A 25,064-nucleotide genomic window follows, 5' to 3' on the forward strand; every position below is an offset into this window, starting at 1 on the left:
CCAATCTCTGTCTTCCTGTACAGTTTTTGCCCTCTACAGCTCCCTCTAGTACCATGGAAGTCATTCCCTCATGTCTTAGCAGATGTCCTATCATCCTGTCCCTTCTCCTTATCAGTGTTTTCCACATATTCCTTTTCTCTCCGATTCTGCGTAGAACCTCCTCATTCCTTACCTTATCAGTCCACCTAATTTTCAACATTCGTCTATAGCACCACATCTTAAATGCTTCGATTCTCTTCTGTTTCGGTTTTCCCACAGTCCATGTTGCACTACCATACAAAGCTGTACTCCAGACGTACATCCTCAGAAATTTCTTCCTCAAATTAAGGCCGGTATTTGATATTAGTAGACTTCTCTTGGCCAGAAATGGCTTTTCTGCCATAGCGAGTCTGCTTTTGATGTCCTCCTTGCTCCGTCCGTCATTGGTTATTTTACTGCCTAGGTAGCAGAATTCCTTGACTTCGTGAGCATCAATCCTGATGTTAAGTTTCTCGCTCTTCTCATTTCTACTACTTCTCATTACCTTCGTCTTTCTCCGATTTACTCTCAAACCATACTGTGTACTCATTAGACTGTTCATCCCGTTCAGCAGATCATTTAATTCTTCTTCACTTTCACTCAGGATAGCAATGTCATCAGCGAATCGTAGCATTGATATCCTTTCACCTTGTATTTTAACTCCACTCCTGAACCTTTCTTTTATTTCCATCATTGCTTCTTCAATGTACAGATTGAAGAGTAGGGGCGAAAAGCTACAGCCTTGTCTTACTCCCTTCTTAATACGAACACTTCGTTCTTGATTGTCCACTCTTATTATTCCCTCTTGGTTGTTGTACATATTGTATATGACCCATCTCTCCCTATAGCTTACCCCTACTTTTTTCAGAATCTCGAACAGCTTGCACCATTTTCTATTCTCGAACGCTTTTTCCAGGTCGACAAACCCTATGAACGTGTCTTGATTTTTCTTGAGCCTTGCTTCCTTTATTAGCGGTAACGTCAGAATTGCCTCTCTCGTCCCTTTACTTTTCCTAAAGCCAAACTGATCGTCACCTAGCGCATTCTCAAATTTCTTTTCCATTCTTCTGTATATTATTCTTGTAAGCAGCTTCGATGCATGAGCTGTTAAGCTGATTGTGCGATAATTCTCGCACTTGTCAGCTCTTGCCGTCTTCGGAATTGTGTGGATGGTATGTCGCCAGACTCATATATTCTACACACCAACGTGAATAGTCGTTTTGTTGCCGCTTCCCCTAATGATTTTAGAAATTCTGGTGGAATGTTATCTATCCCTTCTGCCTTCTTTGACCGTAAGTCCTCCAAAGCTCTTTTAAATTCCGATTCTAATACTGAATCCCCTATCTCTTCTAAATCGACTCCTGTTTCTTCTTCTATCACATCAGACAAATCTTCACCCTCATAGAGGCTTTCAATGTATTCTTTCCACCTATCTGCTCTCTCCTCTGCATTTAACAGTGGAATTCCCTTTGCACTCTTAATGGTACCACCGTTGCTTTTAATGTCACCAAAGGTTGTTTTGACTTTCCTGTATGCTGAGTCTGTCCTTCTGACAATCATATATTTTTCGATGTCTTCACATTTTCCCTGCAGCCATTTCGTCTTAGCTTCCCTGCACTTCCTATTTATTTCATTCCTCAGTGACTTGTATTTCTGTATTCCTGATTTTCCCGGAACATGTTTGTACTTCCTCCTTTCATCAATCAACTGAAGTATTTCCTCTGTTACCCATGGTTTCTTCGCAGCTACCTTCTTTGTACCTATGTTGTCCTTCCCAACTTCTGTGATGGCCCTTTTTAGAGACGTCCATTCCTCTTCAACTGTGTTGCCTACTGCACTATTCCTTATTGCTGTATATATAGTGTTAGCGAACTTCAAATGTATCTCGCCATACCTTAGAACTTCTGTATCCCACTTCTTAGCGTATTGATTCTTCCTGACTAATGTCTTAAACTTCAGCCTACTCTTCATCAATACTATATTGTGATCTGAGTCTATATCTGCTCCTGGGTACGCCTTACAATCCAGTATCTGATTTCGGAATCTCTGTCTGACCATGATGTAATCTAATTGAAATCTTCCCGTATCTCCTGGCCTTTTCCGAGTATACCTCCTCCTCTTGTGATTCTTGAACAGGGTATTCGCTATTACTCGCTGAAACTTGTTACAGAACTCAATTAGTCTTTCTCCTCTTTCATTCCTTGTACCAAGCCCATATTCTCCTGTAACCTTTCATTCTTCTCCTTCCCCTACAACTGCATTCCAGTCGCCATGACTATTAGATTTTCGTCCCCCTTTACATACTGCACTACCCTTTCAATATCCTCATACACTTTCTCTATCTGTTCATCTTCAGCTTGCGACGTCGGCATGTATACCTGAACTATCGTTGTCGGTGTTAGTCTGCTGTCGATTCTGATTAGAACAACCCGGTCACTGAACTGTTCACAGTAACACACCCTCTGCCCTACCTTCCTATTCATAACGAATCCTACACCTGTTATACCATTTTCTGCTGCTGTTGATATTACCCGATACTCATCTGACCAGAAATCCTTGTCTTCCTTCCATTTCACTTCAGTGACCCCTGCTATATCTAGATTGAGCCTTTGCATTTCCCTTTTCAGATTTTGTAGTTTCCCTACCACGTTCAAGATTCTGACATTCCACACCCCAACTCGTAGAACATTATCCTTTCGTTGATTATTCAATCTTTTTCTCATGGTAACCTCCCCCTTGGCAGTCTCCTCCTGGAGATCCGAATGGGGGACTATTCCGGAATCTTTTGCCAATGGAGAGATCATCATGACACTTCTTCAACTACAGGCCACATGTCCTGTGGATACACGTTACATGCCTTTAATGCAGTGGTTTCCATTGCCTTCTGCATCCTCATGTCGTTGATCATTGCTGATTCTTCCGCCTTTAGGGGCAATTTCCCACCCCTAGGACAAGAGAGTGCCCTGAACCTCTATCCGCTCCTCCATCCTCTTTGACAAGGCCGTTGGCAGAATGAGGCTGACTTCTTATGCCGGAAGTCTTCGTCCGCCAATGCTGATTATTTATCAAAATTTAGGCAGTGGCGAGGATCAAACCTGGGACCGAAGACGTTTTGATTATGAATCAAAGACGCTACCACTAGACCACGGGTCTATATGTCCTTGAATGATGGTGGATGCTCAGTGACCTTCGTCTAGATCCCAGGCCATGTTGGGATCCTGGGGAATGAACTTGCTGATAAATTAGCCAGATTGGCTGTCAATAAGCCAACTCTAACATAGGTATTCTGTAAATAGACTTCCGATTGGCGCTACGCGATCAAGTTTTAGGGATCTGAAATATGGAATGGCCACTCTGACTTCACCAAAATAACTACAGGTGATAAAGGAGACTACAAATCCTTGGAGGTCCTCTGTGCATGCCTCTCACAAGGACTGTACTGTCCTTTGCCAGTTCTGCATTTTCCATACTTCGCTGACTCATGGTCATCTCCTTTGTCACGAGGACCCACCCCACTGTACTGCTTCCCATGTGACGGCGATCCACATTTTGCTGGACTATCCAAACTAGCCACCCTGCAGCGGTCTCTGAATCTCTCTGACTCACTCCCCCTTATATTAGGAGACGATGTCTAAGCGGCTGACTTAGTTTTATGTTTTATTTGTGAAGGCGGTTTTTACCACTCTCTTCAAGAGGAAGGGAGGGGGGAACTTAACAATATAAGCCCATTGAGGGGTTGGCAGAATGCTCTGTTGCTTCCTATGCCCAGACAGGGCTGTAGCTGTCTGGGCTTGGTGGTCCACCCTGACCCTCATCCTTCCTGCTCTTTTACTCTTCCTCCCAGCTGTTTGCATGATCTGTTTGACTTGTTCATCTTATGTCTGACTGTGCTTCTCTTGCCCTGTCCATGTTTCCCCTAGGCAGTTTCTGAGTGGGGTACCTCTGGTAGGTGGCAGGGGATGGGGGATGTATGTCTTCTCATTGTATTCTGTTTTCCAGGGCTTCCGGCTGCTCCCTAAATAGGGCATGTCACCTGCCTTTCTTTCTATATCCCTACTTTCTTCCTTGTTGTTCCGTATCTAGCCTTCGTTAACCTTTGATAGACCTTGGGGTTTTCTTTCCCTCATTTTTGTGTGGTAGGCCATCTATCATGTAAAGTCATGTAATGTACACCTTTGTGTTCGAGGACATAATGGCTGATGCACTAGTAGTTTGGTCCCTATAATCAACCAACCAGCACCCAAAGTTACACCTACATTTGCCAATGAGTCTCCATGCAAGATAATTTGCTGAGTGTTCCCTACCAAACAATCCTCAATCCAGTCACAAATTTCACTTGATACCATACACATTCATACTTTTGAGAATAGGTGTAGGTGTGTTACTGAGTAAAATGCTTGGCTTTCAGAATGTCATGTAAGAAAAATGCGAGTTGAGTTTCACATGATCGATGTTTTTAAAATACTTTCTTCGTTGACATGGAGCAGGTAATTCTGTTTGAAGTCCTCATTATGATTGATATCAGTATATGGTCTAAGATTGATCTCTATTTGTGTTTTAAGATCTACACAAATGGATGTCAAGAATTGAGTCACTTCTGCTACCCTTCTTCTAGATGAGTGTGATCTGTGCTTTTTCAACTATTGAGCAGCATTTTTTGTTTGAGGGACCTGTGATAGATTATTTAGTAGAGGGGCAAACTCGGCCACAAATTGGTATAGAGTCCGTCAGTAATTCCATCTAGCTAGGGGCTTTGTTCAGTTTGAATGATTTTAGCTATTTCTCAATGCCACTGAGACTGGCATCTATTTCGTGTCTTTTCAGTGATACGAGAATTAAATTGGGGAAACACTCCAGGGTTTTCCTTTGGAATGGAACTTTTGAAAACAGAGTTAAGCATTTCTGCTTTGGCTTTGCTTCTCTCAGTTTCTGTTTCCTAACTTCAGTACCACTAACAAACTTTACATATAACTGGAATTTCTGTGGGTTTCGTGAAAGATCTTTTGATGATCATCTGCTGTGGTAGTCATTGAAGTTTTCACACTTTGCTATCTTGACAGCTAGGCATGTTTCATTCAACGTATCTTTACCTGTAGCCCTAGTCTTTGTTTTGTACCTATTATGGGATGTTGAGCAATTTTCAGTACGAGTCGTTGGTTTTGACCAGACACACAGGAAACATGCAACAAATGCTGCAAAGACTATTGATGACTATAACGTGATGTAATTGGAGATTTTTTTTAAAAACCTGGCTGAGGTACAGATCAGCCTTTCACCGCAAACAGGTTTCTTTACTATAACTTTGCCAACACACAGCCAAACTTTTACCTTCGATCCTAAAGTACACCTCAGGCTAAGCTACAGATCAGTTTCTCACCACATTTTTTTCGCCTTTTTTTCCCCCTTTCAAATTCATTTTCTTCACCAATGAATAACAAAACTGGGAATATATACCAAGGATGGCATGCAGCCATTAACATTACGTCACTGGCCAAGGTCAACGACTCGTTTCAAACATTCCTGTTGGCCCCTTGTTATGCAGTAATCTCTGTTTCCTTAGAAGTTTCTTTACAGCATGACCCTTGACAGTGCCTCCTGTCATGAACTATTCTAATGGGTACATAGCTGTCCAGTACACGACAACATTGGAGACAGCATTTAGGAATAAGGAAAAAAATCAAGAAATGAATTAAGAAAAAGTCCCATAATCATGAGTTGTGTGTGTATTCTGCCTGAAAATACTGTAGGATTTGAAACCACCTTGATACTCAAACATGTTCTGCCTACACAGATAGGTGTTTTATATTAACACTGATTTCAGATTCTACATTCCTACATATTACTTTGCCTGATTATTGATAAAGATTAATATTTGCACTATTTATAGGCTAAAAATGGATACAAATAAACAGAGCAAAAGTACTTTCAGAAAATTCACCCAGAAAAAGTAATTTTTAAGTAAATAATAGCAAGGAGGGAGGGACCCAAAATCACCAACCAGTTGGTCAAATTTTGGTTTTCATGGATTTCAAAATAGCTTGAGTAGTGGGATAGTCACATTGACTATGTGAAGCCCAATGTCTTTCACCAAAAGTGCTTCACCGCCTACTTACCTTCCTAGTTGTAATATTTGGTTGAGGTTGCGTTTTCCTGGAAATTTTGTATTTGTATGTTAGGAACATTTTCTCTCCCCAAACAGACAGTGCAATTTAGACTAAAGTCTGGATCAGGCCCAGTGGCAGTCACAGAGGTATCTCTCCATTGCTTGGAGATTGGTGAGTAAGTGATTACCTTCTTGTTACATAGATACATGTATATCATATCAGACTTTCCTTCCATAAATATAGAGAAGCTGGTGTATAAACCTCCTTATTCAGGCAAATGTAGGATGAACCACCTCAGTGATTTCCTATGTCCATTTAAGTGACTTCTTTTTGTCATGTACAAGATTAATAGAAGCTGTTATATTGGCTTGAGTGAAGTTAGGTCAAAAGTTTTTGCATTGTGTATAGGATGGGCTGTGTGCTATGCTTTTCTTTCTTCAGTGAGACAAGGAATGCAAGAATAAATGGAATAACAGTCTAAGCTATTCAATGTTTGGCAACTGCTAGATTACAGAATCCACTACCATAAATCATCTTGTCCACCACTGTAAAGTTTGTTCTAATTCCATACTTTAAACATAGGCAACATGTTCACCAAGAGGGAGGTGTCACTTGCGTTTCATCTCAGGCAGCTAACTAATGAATGTGTATGAATTAGCTGAAATGAATTTTTGATGTGTATTGAGATCAATACAAGGAAAGACGATGATCATGATGAGCTAGCTCTACTGCTCCATATTAAATAAATGTGAGCACAGAAGGGAAGTCGAATAGACACCATATCTACCAGATTGTAGTGGTATATAAGATATTTAATTTTTACATGTAATGTGATCAATATTTGTACCTTACTATTATTGTAAAAGCCTATTCTACTGTATGTGGTCAATGGCAATAAAGAATCTGAATCTGAATGATTAAGCCACATCACTATTGTATCAGTAATTCTGACATAAAAAAGATTTGTGCTTCAGGTATGAAAACTCCAGAGCAATGCGTATTAGGAAAGAAGGAGAAAGTTAAGCATAAGATCGAAAGAAATGTATTGACCAACTCAGTACAAACTGCACAAGCTACTTGACCACATTCAGGAGATTATTATAGTGAAAAACAAATACATATCGACACATGCGTACCATTTGTAGTACATACTTTCTCAAAAAGGAAACTGAAGTTTTTGATGTACCTAAGCAATCGTCTAAAAATTACACTGGAAAAGAGTGAAATTTATTTTAGTGGTGGAGGAGAATGACACTAAGAGTGTATTATGAGTAATTGTGTGCTTCATAGACAATTGCACATTTTCTGCTACATGAATGAGTCAGTTCACAGGCTATGTAAGTACTGTAGATCTCTGGAACAAGAAACTGTGGCTCTAAAAGAAGAGAGCAAATCAAATTAATATTCCAATATCGAATGTTAGCATCATCCCATAACTTAATGATTTATGTGTGCACATAGAAAAAAATCAGAGCACTGACACTATTTCTTTTGCATTCATATTAATTTCTCGAATTAGGTGGTTATGACAGTGTGTGTAGAAGCATAGCCCGAGGCCTCGGTTAGGCTGGGTGATGACGAAGGCCTCTGTCTGATCTCATGGCTGCATCTAGCTGCCCTACCCTCTTTCCACCTTGTCCGTGCAAGCTCCTCAGCAGCACTTTACTGTCCCGTACCCCTACCCTGCTTCCCCTCCCTCTTCCTGCCCCAGCCTTCTCCTTACCACCACCCTGTTGCCTCTTTCATCATTCGCTGCCGCCGCCGCTATTGCTGCTGCTGCTCGTATTGTGGGTTCAGCTACCAGACTGTGGTCATGGGTGGGTGAGTTGCATTTGCACGGGCATGAACGTGTGTGTGCGTGCGTGTGTGTGTGTGTGTGTGTGTTTATTTATTTATTTGACAAAGGCCTTGTTGGCCAAAAGATTATTTTGTGACAGTCTTTTTGTTGTGCCTATCTGCAGCTCACCATCTTAAATAATGTGTTTTTTATATCAGATAAGTGTCGCACAAGGTGGCTTTTTTGTAAATGGAGCTAACTACCTTAATAAACTACAGAATCCATACAGTATTATAGTTAATGATTCATTTGAAGCCATGCTTCTAGGGAATGTAATATATTCTTCTGGTTGCAGGAAGAATATTAAGATGATTTCCTGTGGAGTGTTGGAATTGTAGCAGTCAGTCCATTTTCTATTAGTATTAGTAATTTCTTCACCCAAGGACCATTTTGCAGTGGTGTAAGATTTGTCAGCTTAAGGTTAGGGAAGCATCAGATACGCAGACATATGATGGTACACACATTTAATGAAGATAGGACAAGTCAGGTACTAACAAACATACTAACTCATTGAAGTACACCTAATTCACCGTTCTCTTGTATTTTTATAGTCTTGGAACTGGTTAACTTAATAACATAAAAAGTAATTATACTCAGTTTATTTAGTCCCTTCATGCTTTTAAAAACAGTGAAATATTTCTTTTTGTTAGCAAACTGAGGTGTTTTGCATGCTACTCTGAGATGAAGATTTTGCCCCAGAAGATGAAACCATGATAAGCTACATCAAACTGGTCAAAAGATTGATTTAAAACACACACACACACACACACACACACACACACACACACACACACACACCAATCCAAATCTTGGCTGTCCCAAGTGAGGTATCATAAGCCAATGAAAGAGCTGCTTCCAATTGCCACATCTGTTTTGTTTGATATTAAATTTGGTGTCTTCCTTCTTGCAGCTTCATAACACAGTGAGCTGATGTATTCATCCTCTCCTAGAAATTGTCTATTGATATCAATACTTTGTTTGAGGAAGTGGAATGGTTTATAGGTACAGGAACTTATTACATGACATGCTTTTGCTCCTTTGAACATCTGCTTGGATTTATCTCCAGCTATCTGAAGTGCTGTTATATCCCTTACAGATGAACTGCTACTGAATCTTTGCAGTGCTGCCTTCCTGTTCCTCCACACACATGCCAGTTACTGTTCCATCTCTCTCTCTCTCTCTCTCTCTCTCTCTCTCTCTCTCTCTCTCTCTCTCTCTCTAACTCTGTACCAGTCTCTGTCTCTTTTTTAGATCCTGTCCTGGTTGCACACTATGGAATCTAAGTTGCTGAGAAAAGTTATTAAAAAATCAATGAACATACACCTTGTGTGAGAAATCAATACTCTGACAACAAGCTTAAGACTGAAGACTGAAACTTTCTGGTAGATTAAAACTGTGTGTTGGACTGAGACTCGAACTCAGGACTTTTGACTTTCATGGGCAAGTGCTCTACCATCTGAGCTACCCAAGCAAGACTCATGCGCCATCCTCACAGCTTTATTACAGGTATTTTTCCAGAGAGATTGAAATATGCCAGTGTCAAAACTTGCTGTAAGAAAGGTGAAAGAAGAGGTTTTAAAACTACTGGTCCGTTTGACTACGGACACCATTTTCCAAAATTTCTGGGTTCATCTATTCCAGAAAAACATCCCACCTAAGCAACATTTATATTCTCAGTAAATCATAGTTAGGATTTCAGAAGAGTTGTTCGGCTGAGAATGCCATTTATACATTCCCTCACTAAATTTTACAAGAACTGAATAATAAAATACCACCCATTGGTATTTTCTGTGACCTACACTATGTAATCAAAAGTATTTGGACACCCCCAAAAACATGCGTTGTTCATATTAGGTGCATTGTGCTGCTACCTACTGCCAGTTACTCCATATCGGCGACATCAGTAGTCATTTGACATCATGAGAGAGCAGAATGGGGCAGTCCGGGAACTCACAGACTTCGAACGTGATCAGCAATTGGGTGTCACTTGTGTCGTGCATCTGTATGCAGGATTTCCACACTCCTAAACATCCCTAGGTCCACAGTTTCCGATGTAATAGTGAAGCGGAAATGTGAAGGGACACGTAAAGCACAAAAGTGTACAGGCCGACCTTGTCTGTTGACTGACAGAGACTGCCAACAGTAGAAGAGGGTCATAATGTGTAATAGGTAGACATCTATCCAGACCATCACACAGGAATTCCAAACTGCATCAGGATGCACTGCAATTACTATGACAGTTAGGCGGAAGGTGAGAAAACTTTGATTCCATGGTCGAGTGGCTGCTCATAAGCCACACATCATACCAGTGAATGCCAAACGATGCCTCGCTTGGTATAAGAAGCATAACCATTCAATGATTGAACAGTGGAAAAACATTGAGCTGATGATAGGGTATGGGTATGGCGAATGCCCGTTGAACGTCATGTGCTAGCATTTGTAGTGCCAACAGTAACATTTGGAGGCTGTGGTGTTGTGGTGTGGTCTGTGGTGTGGTCCCATTTTTCATGGATGGGGCTTTCACCCCTCGTTGTTTTGTGTGGCACGGTAGCAGCACAAGCCTACATTGATGTTAAAGCATCTTCTTGCTTCCCATTGTTGAAGAGAAATTCGGGGATAGTGATTGTGGTTACACAACAATAACATCCCTGTAATGAACTAGCCTGCACAGAGTCCTGACCTAAATCCTATAGAACACCTTTGGGATGTTTTGGAATGCCAACTTCGTGCCAGGCCTCATCAACTGACATCGATACCTCTCCCCAGTGCAGCACTCCATGGAGAATGGGCTGCCATTCCGCAATAAACCTTCCAGCACTTGATTGAATGTGTGCCTGCGAGAGTGGAAGCTGTCATCAAGGCTAAGGGTGGGCCGGCGCCATATTGAATTTCAGTTTTACCGATGGAGGGGTGCCACGAACCTGTAAGTCATTTTCATCCAGGTGTCCGGATACTTTTAATAACATTGTGTATACAACTCATTTGACTATGTTAATCACAATATTCTCCTGGATAAACTGAGAATGTATGAAATTGATATTGTAACAAACCAATGGATAGTGTAATATCTAACAATTCAGTCATTTAAGCAGGGGAGATTTTTCACCTGGGGAGAAATCAGTTAAGGGGTTCTACAAGGCCCTGTTTTAGGTGCACTATGTTTCTCATGTACAGAGTGATTCACGAAGATATGCAAATATTTTAATATGTTATTCTACAAGTAAAACTAAAGAAAAAAGTTCATATACATGTAGGTCTGCAAATGTTTAATTACCGCTAGTAAAAGATTTTTGCCTGAAATATAGCAAGTTCGCTAATATGAAGCCATCGCAAAACTGCACGAGTTTGAAGTAAAGCATGATTTCCATTAATTTTGTTGTTGATAATCTGGTGAATCTAATAAAATGTGTCCCAGATGTGTATCTGCAGTAGTTTTCGAGACCATCCAGAGAAGCAAAGACAAAATTAAGAACAACCCTGTGAAACTGAAACGAGCAACAAAATCTGTTCATGGACATGCAGCTATATGCATTGAACTCGGTGCAGACATTTTTGAACATTTATTGTGATTGTATTGTAAAATTGTATGTACACTGTACAACTTCCTTAACACAGAGCTTTGTTTTTTCTTATTTAACATGAATTCAGGTGTACTATGGTATTAATAAAAGCAGATTATCTGACACATTCATACAGTTTCAGTTGATGTTATTCCATCATTTTTCCAAAATTAAAATCTCTAAAACTTCCGTTGAAAACATTGTGCAATTGTCTGGAATTTAAAAAAACAAATTGGGCCAAGTAGTTAATAAATTAAAAATTTTATGAAATTACTTCTCTGCTTCTCTGGATGTTCTGGAAAACTACTGCAGATGCATGTCCGGGACATCTTTTGTTAGATTCGCCATATCAATAACAAAAAAAAGAATAGAAATCATGCTTTACTTTAACCTCATACAGTTTCTCGGTGGCTTCATATTAGCGAAGTTGCTAAATTTTAGGCAAAATTTTTCATTAGCTTTAACTCTGTAACTAAACATTTGTGGACCTATGTTTATATGAACTTTTTTCTTTAGTTTCACTTGCAGAATAATTAAAATATTTGTATTTCTTCGTGAATCACCCTGTATGTAAACGACCTTCCATCTAACATACAATCAGAATTTGTTCTTTTTGTGGATGACCTTAGTATTGTTATCAATCCTAGCAAGACAAGAAATAATAAATAATGCCCTTAAAAGTATTATTGAGCCATTTTCTGTGAACGGTATCAAAAAGACAACTTATTCATTTCTGCATATTTAGAGGTACTACATCAATGATAAGCGTAACACATGGTGAGGAAATAGTAGCTAAGGTGGAAGTGTCAAAAATTTTAGGTGTTCACATCGACGAGAATTTGAACAGGAAAAAACACATTTTCAAACTCCTAAAACAACCTGGTTCAGCCACATTTGCACTTCAAATCGTTGCAAATCTTGAGGCTAGACAAATCAGTAACTTGACTTAATTTACATTTTATTTACATTTCATGTAATAATGTCATATGGAATAATGTTCTGGTGTAACTCAACTTTAAGAAGGAAAGTGAGCATTGATCAAAAACATGTGGTGCTCACCCACAATCATCAGGTAGACATCTTTCTAAGAAGTAAATATTCTGACTACCGGTTCACAGTATATTTATTCCCTCATGAAGTTTGTTGTAAGTAATCCACTCCACTGTAGTTCAAAAGAAACAATGATGTACATAATTACAACACTAGAAGAAAAAATGAGATTCATTACTCGACATTAAGGTTGCCTTCAGCACAAAAAGAGATGCACACAGTGCTGCCACCAAAATTGTTGATTGTTTACCCAGTGATGTAAAATGACTGACAGATACCAAAGTTTAATTTGAAAAGAAACTGACAAGAGTTCATCCTGACAACTCCATCTATAATGTAGAACAATTTCTAATTTTGTAATGTGTAGGAATTATTAACTAAAAAAAGAAAATTACGTATTTTAATGTGTAATGTGAATGTAAAATTACTCATTCCACATCATTAAGATTAATTGTGCAAATGATCCACAGAACATGGGACTAACCGAGCCACTCACTCACTCACTCGCTGCTAAGTGGATTGAGATATGGAGGTAGTCACTGTAATGAAAATTACTTGCCACTTCCCATGGGCAGGTGAACATATTTGCCAGAGATGGATCCCAGTTTGTCCCTGAATTGTGCAGTATTATCCATATTGAGGAGATACAAGAAGTTTAATAGAAGCTGGTGCTCTAAAATTTGGCTCTAGGGGCAGATATTAGAGGAAACCCAAAGCACATTGTGTGCATTAATTTCTTTGAGAACACTTAATGTATTCATTAGGAGCTATTGTTACAGCTGGAACACAAAACCGATACAGCTATAACTTGTTGTCAAATATTTAAGATGATAGATTAGAAGTCATTAAAGTCATTCACAAACATAGCAACTCCAGTCTCCGACCTTTCACTACTGACCTTTCCTATAAAGCTTATATACCTTAACAAAGGGGAGTCATAGGACTTGAATTGTCTCTCTCCTATACAAACCATCTAACTATTCATATTCCACTGAAGTACAAAGTGCTGTCTTCCTTAACCACTTTTTCCCTTTGTGGAAGAAGTGGTTCTGGCAGAGCTCAGGCAGGACTAGGAAAAATAGATTGTTTTGTTGCATAGTGCCTCTATCTCCATACCTACATCATTTATAGCAAAGGCTGTTGAAGTTTTTTTAATCATGTAGCTTTTGCTCTAGTGTTTTTTCTTTTTCTTTTTTTACCATGCATACAGCCTCCTCCTCCTGTTATGATCGAGGGAATGCTAGAGCTATAACTGGGAAACTGTATGTGTTCAGTGACTGATGGATCTGTTTTGTTGTCTGCATCAGTGTAATTTTAACTGTGAATATACTTTTACAGATGCAGCTTTACATTGCATTTGCATATGCAGGTGTTGGTGTGATAATCTGCTGTTTCTGTTTGCATTGAGGCACTATACCTCATATTTGGTTTTATGAGTGGGAATTCAAATGACATCTTATGCTAGGAGGCTGTATTGCACTAGATTCCATCATGAGATGTCAGCTGTCGGAGGCTCAATGAGACTGTAAGGGGAAAGTGCTGTGTGCACATACACGACATTATTAACAAAGTCCTTGCTAGGCAAAATCAGCTGACATATTCTTTTATGAAGGTGTAGTGGAGAAATCGGACTTATTTGTCCCTCCCAAACACACAAGTTTTTATATTTTGCCCCCTACCAGAATCATACTCGTATTTAATTGCACGCCATCATACATAACACTAAGACTCCATCAATATTAACTTCCAAATGATGCAAGAGAATCCAGTGGGATGATCCCAACCTCTGACAGCATTAGAACAGCCAGCTTTGGCCAAGCTTATCATCCTTTTCTAATGAATGGAACTTCGTCAACAGTTTTAGTTGCCTCACTCCACATAAGATTGTGGAGTGTTTTGAGTTTATGCAAAACATTGGTATTGCTCATTAGGAATATTAAGCCACAGTCTCTCTTCCTCTTGCCAATCAAATACTGGTAAGGAAAATTTGCTTACCACAGTAATTTGAACCAGCTATATCAAAGTGGCAGCACATAAGCAGGTACATTTACTCACATGGCTCATGGAAATTGGTACAGATGGAGTAAAATGACCCTTTAGAATTTAATTTAACCATTCCCAACACTTTGACTAAGTATTGTGGCATCAGAGTACCAGGTGACTTGCAATAATGTATTTCCATCCTATAAAATCTTTTTAAATCTTATGTTACTTAATTTTATGTTACAGCTTTGGAGTTGGCACAGAACCGATTCCTAGCCATCCTTTGCCATTTATTCACTACAACTGGGTAGACGTTACTGAAGAATTCTTCAAAGCTGTTAAAGGTAAGGGCAACTGACTCTGTCAGTGTTGCAAGTTCTGTTTACTTCTGCCATTATCAGTTATTTTACTGCCAAAATGATAAAACTTGTCCCTACTTTTTCTGTCTACTATCATAACTTGAACCCCTCAGCATTTACTTTGACCTCACTCCATTACACTTGTTTTACTTTGGTTGGTATTCATTTTGTAACTACTTTTGAGGATACTATCCACTCTGGTCTGCTGATTTTTCAAGCCACCTGCTGTCTCTCGCAGGATTACAATGTCAGTGCCTTTCCGTAATGTCCCCCCCCCCCCCCCCCCTCCCTCCCTAAACTATAATTCCATTTCTAATTTAATCTCGGTGTCCTTCAGTGTGCCCTCTATATACAGATTGAATAACAAGGGGTATAGGTGGCAATTCTGTCTCACTCTATTTTCAATTACTGCCTCCATTTCATGTTCTTTGAGTCTTGTATACATGTGCAACTTCTGCCCAAGCTATAGGTAGCCTTCCACTCATTGTATTACATCTTTGATAACTTCATAATTTGAAGTACTGCTTCATGTGTTCCTGTGTTTCCCCAGAATTCAAACATAATGTCACCTTGGTTGGCTTCTACCAATTGTTTCATTCTTCAGAAAAAAAAAAAAAAAAAAAAAATCATGTTACTATTTTTGCAACCATGACTTGTTTAATTAATGGTTTGATAGTCCTCATACCTGTCAGCACCTGGCTGTAGATTATGTGACCAAAACTGCACTAACTTTACCATGTGTATTGCTGTCAGTGGCACCACTTATCAGTATAACATAATTTATGACAGTCAATTAAGCATGGAAATAGGTAATGTTGTCAGTTGACTTTTAACCTGTTGTGCTGCTTAGCTTTGGCTCCAACAGTTGTGCATTTCTGTTCTGTGTAATAGCCTTACCACTATTAAGGCCACCATTTATTCTGGCTTTAAACATTGTTCTGTAAAGGAAACATGCTATGCAAGTTGTTATTTTGTGATTTTTTTTCTTTAAATAACATGTTTTCTGTAGGATCCTACACACTCGTCTAATATAGAGTGCCTAGGAAGCTGTTTTCTCGGATATCTAGACAATATTCAAGCAAATGTAATTAATGGAGTTTATTACAATAAATTGAATGGGCTGTACTTGACTTTGCCTTCTTACAGTGATGAGTCGCAAGCAAATGGTGACATGCAAATAATCAATGTCCTTTGATACATACAATTTCCATGCAAGCAAAACATAAGTCACTACTGAAGAGTTAGGATGACAATTTGTCTTCAAGTGCGGCTCTCCTAGTGTGTGTCTTCTAGTGTGACTCTTCTAGTGTGGTCGAGGCTAGCTGGAGCGAGACTTATATTCTCTTCCTATAGATGCCACTCCTGTCATGGTGCAGTCCTAGTCAGCGTTCTGTTGGCTGATGTCATCTTGCAGCCTTGTCTGCAGTTATGTTCTGGGCCAATGTGCTGGTGCTTGATGTTACGCCGGAACATTTTCAATGAGACTAGTTATGTTGTTTCAAACAAGTAACTGATATCTGAATCATGAATAATATATTTTAATCCAAAACATTTTAAATAAAATTTTTACTTTTTGGAAATGTTTATATTCAATAAATTGCCTAATAGAAGCCAATAAACAGTTTGAAGCAGATAGATTTTTCCTTTTTTGTTTCTAACGAGTAGTGGGTGCAGGAAGATGGGTCTTACCAATTTGGCTCAAACTATTTGAGTAGGAGCTGGTAGAGGACCCTTTAATGTTCCTAGAATAGACCTGTCAAGACATGGCTCACAAGACCTTCACCTTCAGCAAGTACTTCATCCTCCAACTCTACTCGAACAGTGCCATCGTGGCCTGACACAACCACACTGACCAATTGTCCAATTGCAGTCCAATTGACGTATCAGTCATCGTGGATCGTGAGCTCTACCTACTCCCTAAATATAAACTTTGTGAGACATAAACTACTAAAACTTTCATTTTTACTTGGTTATTTATTTCAAACGCTTGTACTTCCATTAATGAGATATTTTAATATTTAGGTCAGTTTTCTTTAACTTAGGCTTGAGCTCTGCAATGTCAGTTTCATTGTGGATTGTAGTGGAACGAAGTTTATGTTCCACCAAATCAGTGGTCACTGCGTAACACAGAGCAGATTCAATGTACTTCATTGAAGAAAATGTATTCACAAATGTATGCTGAATCGAAAAAAAGATTTATTGTAATAGCTTAGTCTGTAGGTTTTGGTTAGTGGTCTTGTGGCATTACTTCAATACTTGCAGCATCTCTTTCTGTTTTTGATAGCATGAACGGATCATTTTGTAAACTGAACACTTCTTCTTGAAGATCAGTTTCAACACTGCCGAGGCAGACATCCAGTAGTTTATTAAAGAAAGTGTATCTGGTTGTAGAGACTTACAATCTTTAACACAGCTATGAAACTGATTGCAGACTTCATCAGTATTGGATTTAAACCTTGAAAAAATGTGCTTTCTTGTATTTTTGTTTCAGTTTGCAGCAACTATTGAAATGACATTCATTCATTAATAAAAAACGCAATAAAATGTTTAGTTTCCTTTTTATGCTATATCCCCTATGTAGATTTTGGCTTATGGCAGTGTTACATGACAAAGTATCATTTTTTAAAATATTCAGTGCCGTTGTCACAACCAAATACTTTGGCCATTTCTGTTGGACATAATTTCACTAGTACGCCATCACTGAAGCATTTCTGTGCTTTTTCTAATTTTAAGCATACCACATATGACACAGTTAAACTTGTGTATAATACTTGGTGATTCAGGCATCCCTTGTACTTCTTCTTCTTCTTCTTCTTCTTCTTCTTCCCCTCCCCCCCCCCCCCCCAAACTCGTCTGCTAAAGCACATTGTTCGTCATAAGAGTGACACCTGTGCGATGCACGTGGAGTAAAAGTTTGATCCAAATTACTACCTTTGCTTTATTTTAAGCATTTTTTGTGTGTCAGGCATTGTGGTATTCCATCAAAATTGTGTACAAAAATGTACTTAATCTCCCACTCATTGAAAACACCGTTTTCAGTATTCTTTCTTTTTTTCCCGACATTCTTAAGAATCATTCTATTGTTCTAGAAAAATAACGATAGCACCAACCAAAATGAAAACTAGAATAATAATCACAGTAATAACCAAAATGACAATCTGACCAATATCACAATAATAAGGAGAAAAAATCTGAACAAAACACCAAGTCCAAGAGGACTAGCAAAACAGTTATGCCTCTTTGAAGTTGGAAAGCAGGTGAAGGTGTAAAAGCCTATACATTGATGAAACAGTTAAAGAGAAGCTGTCCCACTCAGTTGCAGTTAAACAAGCAAACCACAGGCTGCGGCAAGCCCGTGAATATGCCACGTGACTAGAGATGAAGAGGGAGTGCTCAATAGAGGGTGATGTCTCGTAAGCCACGGTTTTCCAGGCCTGCCCTATCAATTTTTATGCATACCAAGCATGTAAAATCACTAGGGTGAAAATAAGGGCACTGGTTTGATGCAGTGCAGTTGAATGTATTGTAATGTAATCTTCTCTTGACAATAATTGTTGTTGTTTTGTTGTTGTTGTAGCAGCAATGCAGGAGCACTTTACAGATTTTTCAGTGTCTTATTGAATATTTACATTTTAAATATATTACCCCGATGTCACTAGTAATAAAGTGTAATTTGCCTGACAAATATGAGAATTGAGTTGATGAATACAATTTTGTTATTCCTAGTTCCACCATTTTGTCCATTCCCTCTTGGCCTTGGTCCCTCCCCTCCCCTCCCCGTGTGTGTGTGTGTGTGTGTGTGTGTGTGTGTAACTGTAAATTGCCCCATATTTATTTATATGTTACGTATATTAAGAAACAGGTATACAAAAACATGCGCTTATTAGAACGCAACAATGTGTCATAATTTTGAAGCAGTTGGTGAAGAACTTCCATAGATTCAAGATTTTGAATGAACAAACATTTACCTTTGTATAAATAAAAATGTAAATGATCATTTGTTTAAAATCTCTGAACGTTCTTCAATGATTCCTTTGAAATTTCACAGAATGTTGAATTCAAATATACACACATATTTGAATGCAATGTTGTGTCAGAATTTAAAAGGAACTGCTACGAACTTTCAGAGTTTCAAGGTTTTGATCAAACATGAGGTTTTTGGTAACAACATAGCCCTTTATATATTATATATATATTTATACGCTTTATGGTGCTGCAGTGGGTATATAAAAATAACCCTGTCTGAATGCAAGGTCACGTCAAAATTTCAAAGCAGGCGGTGAAGAAGCTTTTGAGATAGATGATTTTGAACAAACATACATTTACAATTTTATTTATGAAGATAGTTAGCAATGACATGAAAATTAGTGAAGCCTTCCTTCCTTTTCTTGATCTTCATTAAGAAAAGTTGCAGTTTTGATGTGTTCTCCATTCACGTCACTGGTAGAAAATTGATGGTACATTTTCATTTTCCAATAATAATAATAAATTTTAATGGAAGATCACCACAGACACGTCACAGGACACTGTTCGTAACTATATATGCCATTTCACTATATCAGAAAATTGTTGAAAACACGAAGCATCAAAAATGTCATTTGAAACAATTCCTGTTTAAATGTATTAATTAAATTAAAGTAATTGAAACTAAACTGAATAGATAAATTTAACACATACAGATTGATTTTTTAAAATATGTACATATAAATATTATAAATAACTATTCTATTCAGGTTAGGTATTGTAGGAACTTGGAAGGATCACCTACCTCCTTCCACCCGCACACTTTGAGTCAAATCGGTGAGATCCATTCTGCACCCCCACCCCCCTCCTCTGTTGTAATTACTTCCTGTCTTCCAAAATAAGTAATGTGTTATATGTACATATTGGATGCAACAATAACTGAAAGGAAATGCTAATATTTAGTTACAACTGAATGAAAGGATTACTTTTATGTGATCTTTCGTATCATGTTATGCTGTTGTAAATTCGTGTCATAAAGTATATCAGAGATTTTGATCGACTACTTCATTAACAGAATTTTATCCACCCTCTCTCTCCCTTTCCCCTCTCCAATATGCATTGCAAAGACAAAAAGTCAACTGGAAGGCTTGCTCTAAATGTGTAAAAATGTAGTATAACGCAGATCAGTAGGAAACAAATCCTGTAATATTCTAATAAAGTATTAGTGGTGTGCTGCCTAACACAGTCACATCGATTAAGTGTCTGAGCATAATGTTACAAAGTGACATGAAGTGGAATGATCAAGTTAAGACAGTTGTAGAGAAGGTGAGTGTCGTGTTTAATGGGAGAATTCTAGGGAAGTGTTAGTCATCTATAAAGGAGCCTGCATACACAACACGTCCAAGGCGACCCATCCTTGGTATTTCTTTGAGTCTTTAGTATCCTCAGCAGGTTGTATTAAAGGTAAAAAAGGAAGAATTCGGAATGTGCTGCTAGTTTTATTACCGGTAGATTTGGTTGATAAATAAGTGTTACAGAAATGCTTTATGAACTTAAATGGAGGGAAGAACTTGCTCTTATTGTGAATCATTCTCAAGAAAGTTTAGAGAACTGGTGTTTGCTACTAACTGCAGAACGATTCTACTGCCACTGATGTACATCTCACTTAACAATTGCAAAGACATAATAAGAGAAATCAGGGATCGTATGGAAGCAAACAGTTGTTTTTCCCTCACTCCATTTTGAGGGAAACAGAAAATTACTGACTAGCAGTAGTACAGGATACTCTCCACTATGCACCTTGTGGTGGCTTGCGGACTGTGTAAGTAGATGTAGATGTAGAAATAAAGTACACAGTGAAAACACATCACAGTTACATTACAGACTCGAGTGATGATGGCAAGATACTGAAGATAATTCTGAGAACACTTAAAAAAAAGAAAAAGAATTCATGACCAAACTCATTCTCTGATTGGTTGTTGCTATAGTATTTATCCCATGAGCAAAGAGCTGTGTGTCACAGAGTTAATCCAATTGAGAAGTACCTTGTGGCAACATACAGATAGTGTTGTTTCTGATTTCAGGTTGAACTGCTAATGCAACAGAATATCCACCCTTAAAAAATTAAGCAGCCGAACCTTACTCATACACAAGACTATTGACCATTGAGAAAGTCATCCCTACATTATGATTTGCTAATATCTGTTCCTAACATGTGGTTGTTTGGTACTCTGAATGCAAAAAACAGTTTCCGTGGTGTGCTTGAGCTATGTAAACTTGCCTGCCACAACCTACTTCAGCTACCTACGTACCACATATTAAGCCATATTAAAGAGACAAATGCTGATGTTGTCTCGTGTGTGGCTTGGAGTGATACCACCAAACTATGTACAGGATTTACTACTACAAGAAATCGGCATATTTTATGTGGTGTTCTGGTGGAAGCATGCTAGGTGTAACGTGTAATTATTGACGTTTGCAAACACATTTATTGTCTGCAGTGAAATATGCAGGTGAAGAACTATTCTTTGTAAATATTAAAGGCATGTGTTCTTATTGCACTATTTACACATGTTACAGGAGAGGTGCACATGGACATGCCAATCTCTTATTGTCTCTGCCACTGAAACAGCATTTCCAGGGATGAAAAAATGGTCAGTAAAATCAGTAAAAGTCCATATTTTTCAGATTTATCAGTCCTGGTTACTATTTTTCAGTTTTGGTCTTTAAAGTCATTTTAATGCCACGGCTTTTTTTTAAAAAAGATTTATGTGATATGGAAAAAAAGTTTGTAGGGAATAAAGTTTTATGTGGTAGATTGATTGAAAAATTAGAAAATCCTGCTAAAAGGCTTTCAGTCATAGCTGTGTTAAAAGCGTTGTGCACCAAAGAGTCAATCTTGATGTCTGTATTGGGAATGTTATCTCTGTGATGTGAAGTCACTAAAAACATGAAGACATTTGACAAATCTGAGGATGTCAGAAGTTTCACAAAACTGAAATAATATGTAAACCATATGAAAAAGATCACATAGGTCAAAATTTTTATAAAATTGTCTGAATATGATTAAATGTTTTGTAGTTACAGTTTCAACAAAGTAAGAAATATATTAATGGTTGAAAGATCCTAAATGTGGTTGCATCTATGATCAGATGGCTCAGTACCCTTTCAGTGTTTGTTTCGGTTGTTGTTTTAAATTGGTCTACAGAATGTGCATTTTCAAGTTCTCGCGGCGTAATGAATAACCCATTAAATGATAGTTAAGTATGGGTTAACATTACTTAGAGATTCAAAAGACTTAATCTTGTTTTCTGTTCAAATGAAATAATTTAGCTCATTGTTAGTAATCATTACATTTTCTTGGATATCGATAATTAAATCATTATCCTTGGGAAAATTTGACAGAGAATGGTATGTATGATTTGTTATAGTAAACTGGTACCATTGTCATTAATGGAAGCTTTCCAGCTACATGAAAAGTAGTTGACAATACGGAAGGCATATCAAACAGATCACATGATAAATCACTGTGAGTGGCATTTAAAATCAATCCACTACCATTTAATTTGAGTATAAAAGGTTGATCTGGAGTGCCAGAAGTTGTACATGTAAATGTGAATTGAGAGTCGAATTAAAAGTGTAAATTATACCTTCAGAAAATTGTGTAAGAAATGGCTGATACAGGTACATTAAATTCCTAGGACAATCATATCTTGGAGAATTATTCATAAACTATCTAAAAATACTGCTGATTCTGGGCAAATTAACTTATGACTAGGTTTCCATGTATACAGATCACACTCATTAAGAGATAAATCTTTGATCCTCGCTGATCAGTAAATCATTTTCTAGCTGATACATAACATGAAGGCCTGCTTGTTGCCACATGACAGGGTGAGTATGAAGTTTATGCAGTCTGTAAGAATTGGTCTGGATCCAATTGTACACTACTTGAGGAAGCATTTTAATTAGTTTCTAGAGCTGTTCTTAAATTAAGAGCATCATTTCTAGCATTTGATAGATTGTCAGTAATTCTCAAAAGCAGAGTATTCAGATTAAGTGAGCACTTGCAAGATTTAATCCTTCAAATAACTCATGGAATGTTGCATTCATCTCGCCACAAATTATGTTGAAATGTATAATAAATTGCTTTACAATTTGTTCAATAAAACTGTGTGATTAGTAATGGTTTTATGTGTATTTATTAACACAATTATTTCACTAGATAGGTTAATTGAATTCACACTAGACTGTTGCTCAAGGGCTAAAATTTTGTCTCTAACGTCCATTATATCTCGGCTGGTTAAATTAGCAAACACAGTACAAAGGACACTTATTCAAAAATTAAACCAGGCATGTTTGCACCTAATCAATGTGTTGTGCGGCAGAAGCTTTAAGAAACAATCTTTTTCATAACTAGCAAATGTGGACTTCACCTGCATTTTGGCGGTAATCCAGTTGTTATACCAAGACATTCCATTTCCAAAGCTATGACATTATTCTTGACTGAATGAATTCAATCAATTTGCTTCTTAAAAGAACTGAATTGTTGTTGAATCTCTCTTGGGTTTTATTTAAATACGAGCTTAGATTATTCGTTGAAACCACCATGTCCAGTTGTAGTTCAAACAAGACATCTGCTAATCAAAATATCCACGGGTGTACTGCCGGTCTATAGTGTCCAATGGGCACAATATTTCGGCGATCAAACATGTCGCCATCATCAGGTGAACTGACGGACTGAGCTACTGTGAACGCGCCGGCACGGAGATCCGTATGCTATGGCTGCTCAGTTCCCCCTCGCTCAGTGCATCCATTTCATTCAGGTTGTGTAATTCTTAGTTGTGTTATTCGCATTAGCTTACAAGTCTCTATAAGTAGTTCAATAATTAAATTTGATTCTTATTCATTGTTTATGCTTATAATGGTGATATAAACTTTAGAATCAACTCTTTTACAAAGAACTTTAGCTATGGTCTTGGCACTCTGATCAACTATTGGTATCATGAGAACATATCTGGAGAAATGATCTAATATGGTCAATAGTATGGTATTTATTTCCATCTTTGGTTTTAGGCAAAGGCCTGACATCAGATCCTACTCTTTTGAATGGTTCACTAGTCTCTGTCAGTTCTAGTAATGCTGCCTTAGTTTTCCCCAAATTGTTCAATTTGTTACAATAATCACATAGTGAAACAAACTCAAAAACATCTGCTTTACAACTTGGCTGCCAGTATACCTCAGCCATTTTGATGTTTGTTGCTTTTTTACCATACTATATCCAGATAACAATTTCGTCATGATTTGCCCTCTGAGCTCTCCGGAATAGTTTCCTTTACAAGCGACTTTGTACAGCAATCCATCTATTTTGACAAAACGTTGATCTTTTTCCAGATTTTGCATTTTTGATCTTCCTCTTGAGTTGCTTTTAACTCTTCTTCATGACTTACTCTTAACACAAACACGTACCTTTTGTCTCATCATGTCTGCATGCATGTGTATTTTTCCAAGTCATTGAATAACTTTAAACTGAAACTCACTCAGTCTCAAAACACACCTTGTTAGTCTGGAACTTTGGTCCTTTAAGCTCAATAGCAATTTAAGTGCGGCATTGTCTGTAATCACTGTGATTTCTGTTCCTGTCAAAAAACATCTGTTATGTATTATACCAAAAACCAAAACACATAGCTCTTTTTCTGTTGTAGTGTAGCTACATTCTGCTTTGTTAAACTGTCTGGAAGCAAATTATATTGATTGTTCATGGCCATCAGTTTTTTTAATACAAAAAAACACCAAGAGCAAAATTTGAAGCATCTATTGAAAGAATGAAGGGCTTGCTGAAACCAGGATTGATTAACACTGGAGCTGTGGTTAGGGCAGTTTTAAGTTCATCCATTGCCTTTGTCCATTCTGTTGACCAATTGAATGTAGTTCCTGTCTTCAGTAGCCATGTCATTGGACATGCTATATTTGCACAACTGGCTATGAGATGCCTACAGAAATTTGCTTATCCCAAGAACGGTTGTAATTCCTTGAAATTCTGTGTCTCGGGGAAGTTCTTGACAGCTTCAATTTATTTTGCATCATGACTGAAGCCTCCACTGGTTAACATGTCTAAGATAGTTCACTTGACTTTGTGCAAAGTGACATTTATCTTTTGACAAAGACAGATTTGCATTTCTTACACACT

The 25,064-nt window shown here is 38.0% G+C and overlaps 1 protein-coding gene across 2 annotated transcripts in view; it reads left to right on the forward strand.

Annotated features, from left to right (window-relative positions):
• LOC126272435 (N-alpha-acetyltransferase 35, NatC auxiliary subunit) overlaps nucleotides 1-25,064 on the forward strand; it is a 137,386-nt gene that overhangs the window by 15,301 nt on the left and 97,021 nt on the right. The window contains exons 1-2 of one of the 2 annotated variants that reach the window (XM_049975306.1): nucleotides 14,810-14,896; nucleotides 21,455-21,528. Coding sequence is in view for 1 of the 2 variants with exons in the window: in XM_049975305.1 (XP_049831262.1) it covers nucleotides 14,799-14,896 (98 nt within the window). In the remaining variant the exon portion in view is untranslated. Of the gene's footprint in view, nucleotides 1-14,798; nucleotides 14,897-21,454; nucleotides 21,529-25,064 lie in introns of those variants that run through there. The other variant, XM_049975305.1, reaches the window with a different exon arrangement.

Source organism: Schistocerca gregaria, chromosome 5, assembly GCF_023897955.1.
Source record: "Schistocerca gregaria isolate iqSchGreg1 chromosome 5, iqSchGreg1.2, whole genome shotgun sequence".
NCBI classification, from domain to species: Eukaryota; Metazoa; Arthropoda; class Insecta; order Orthoptera; family Acrididae; genus Schistocerca; species Schistocerca gregaria.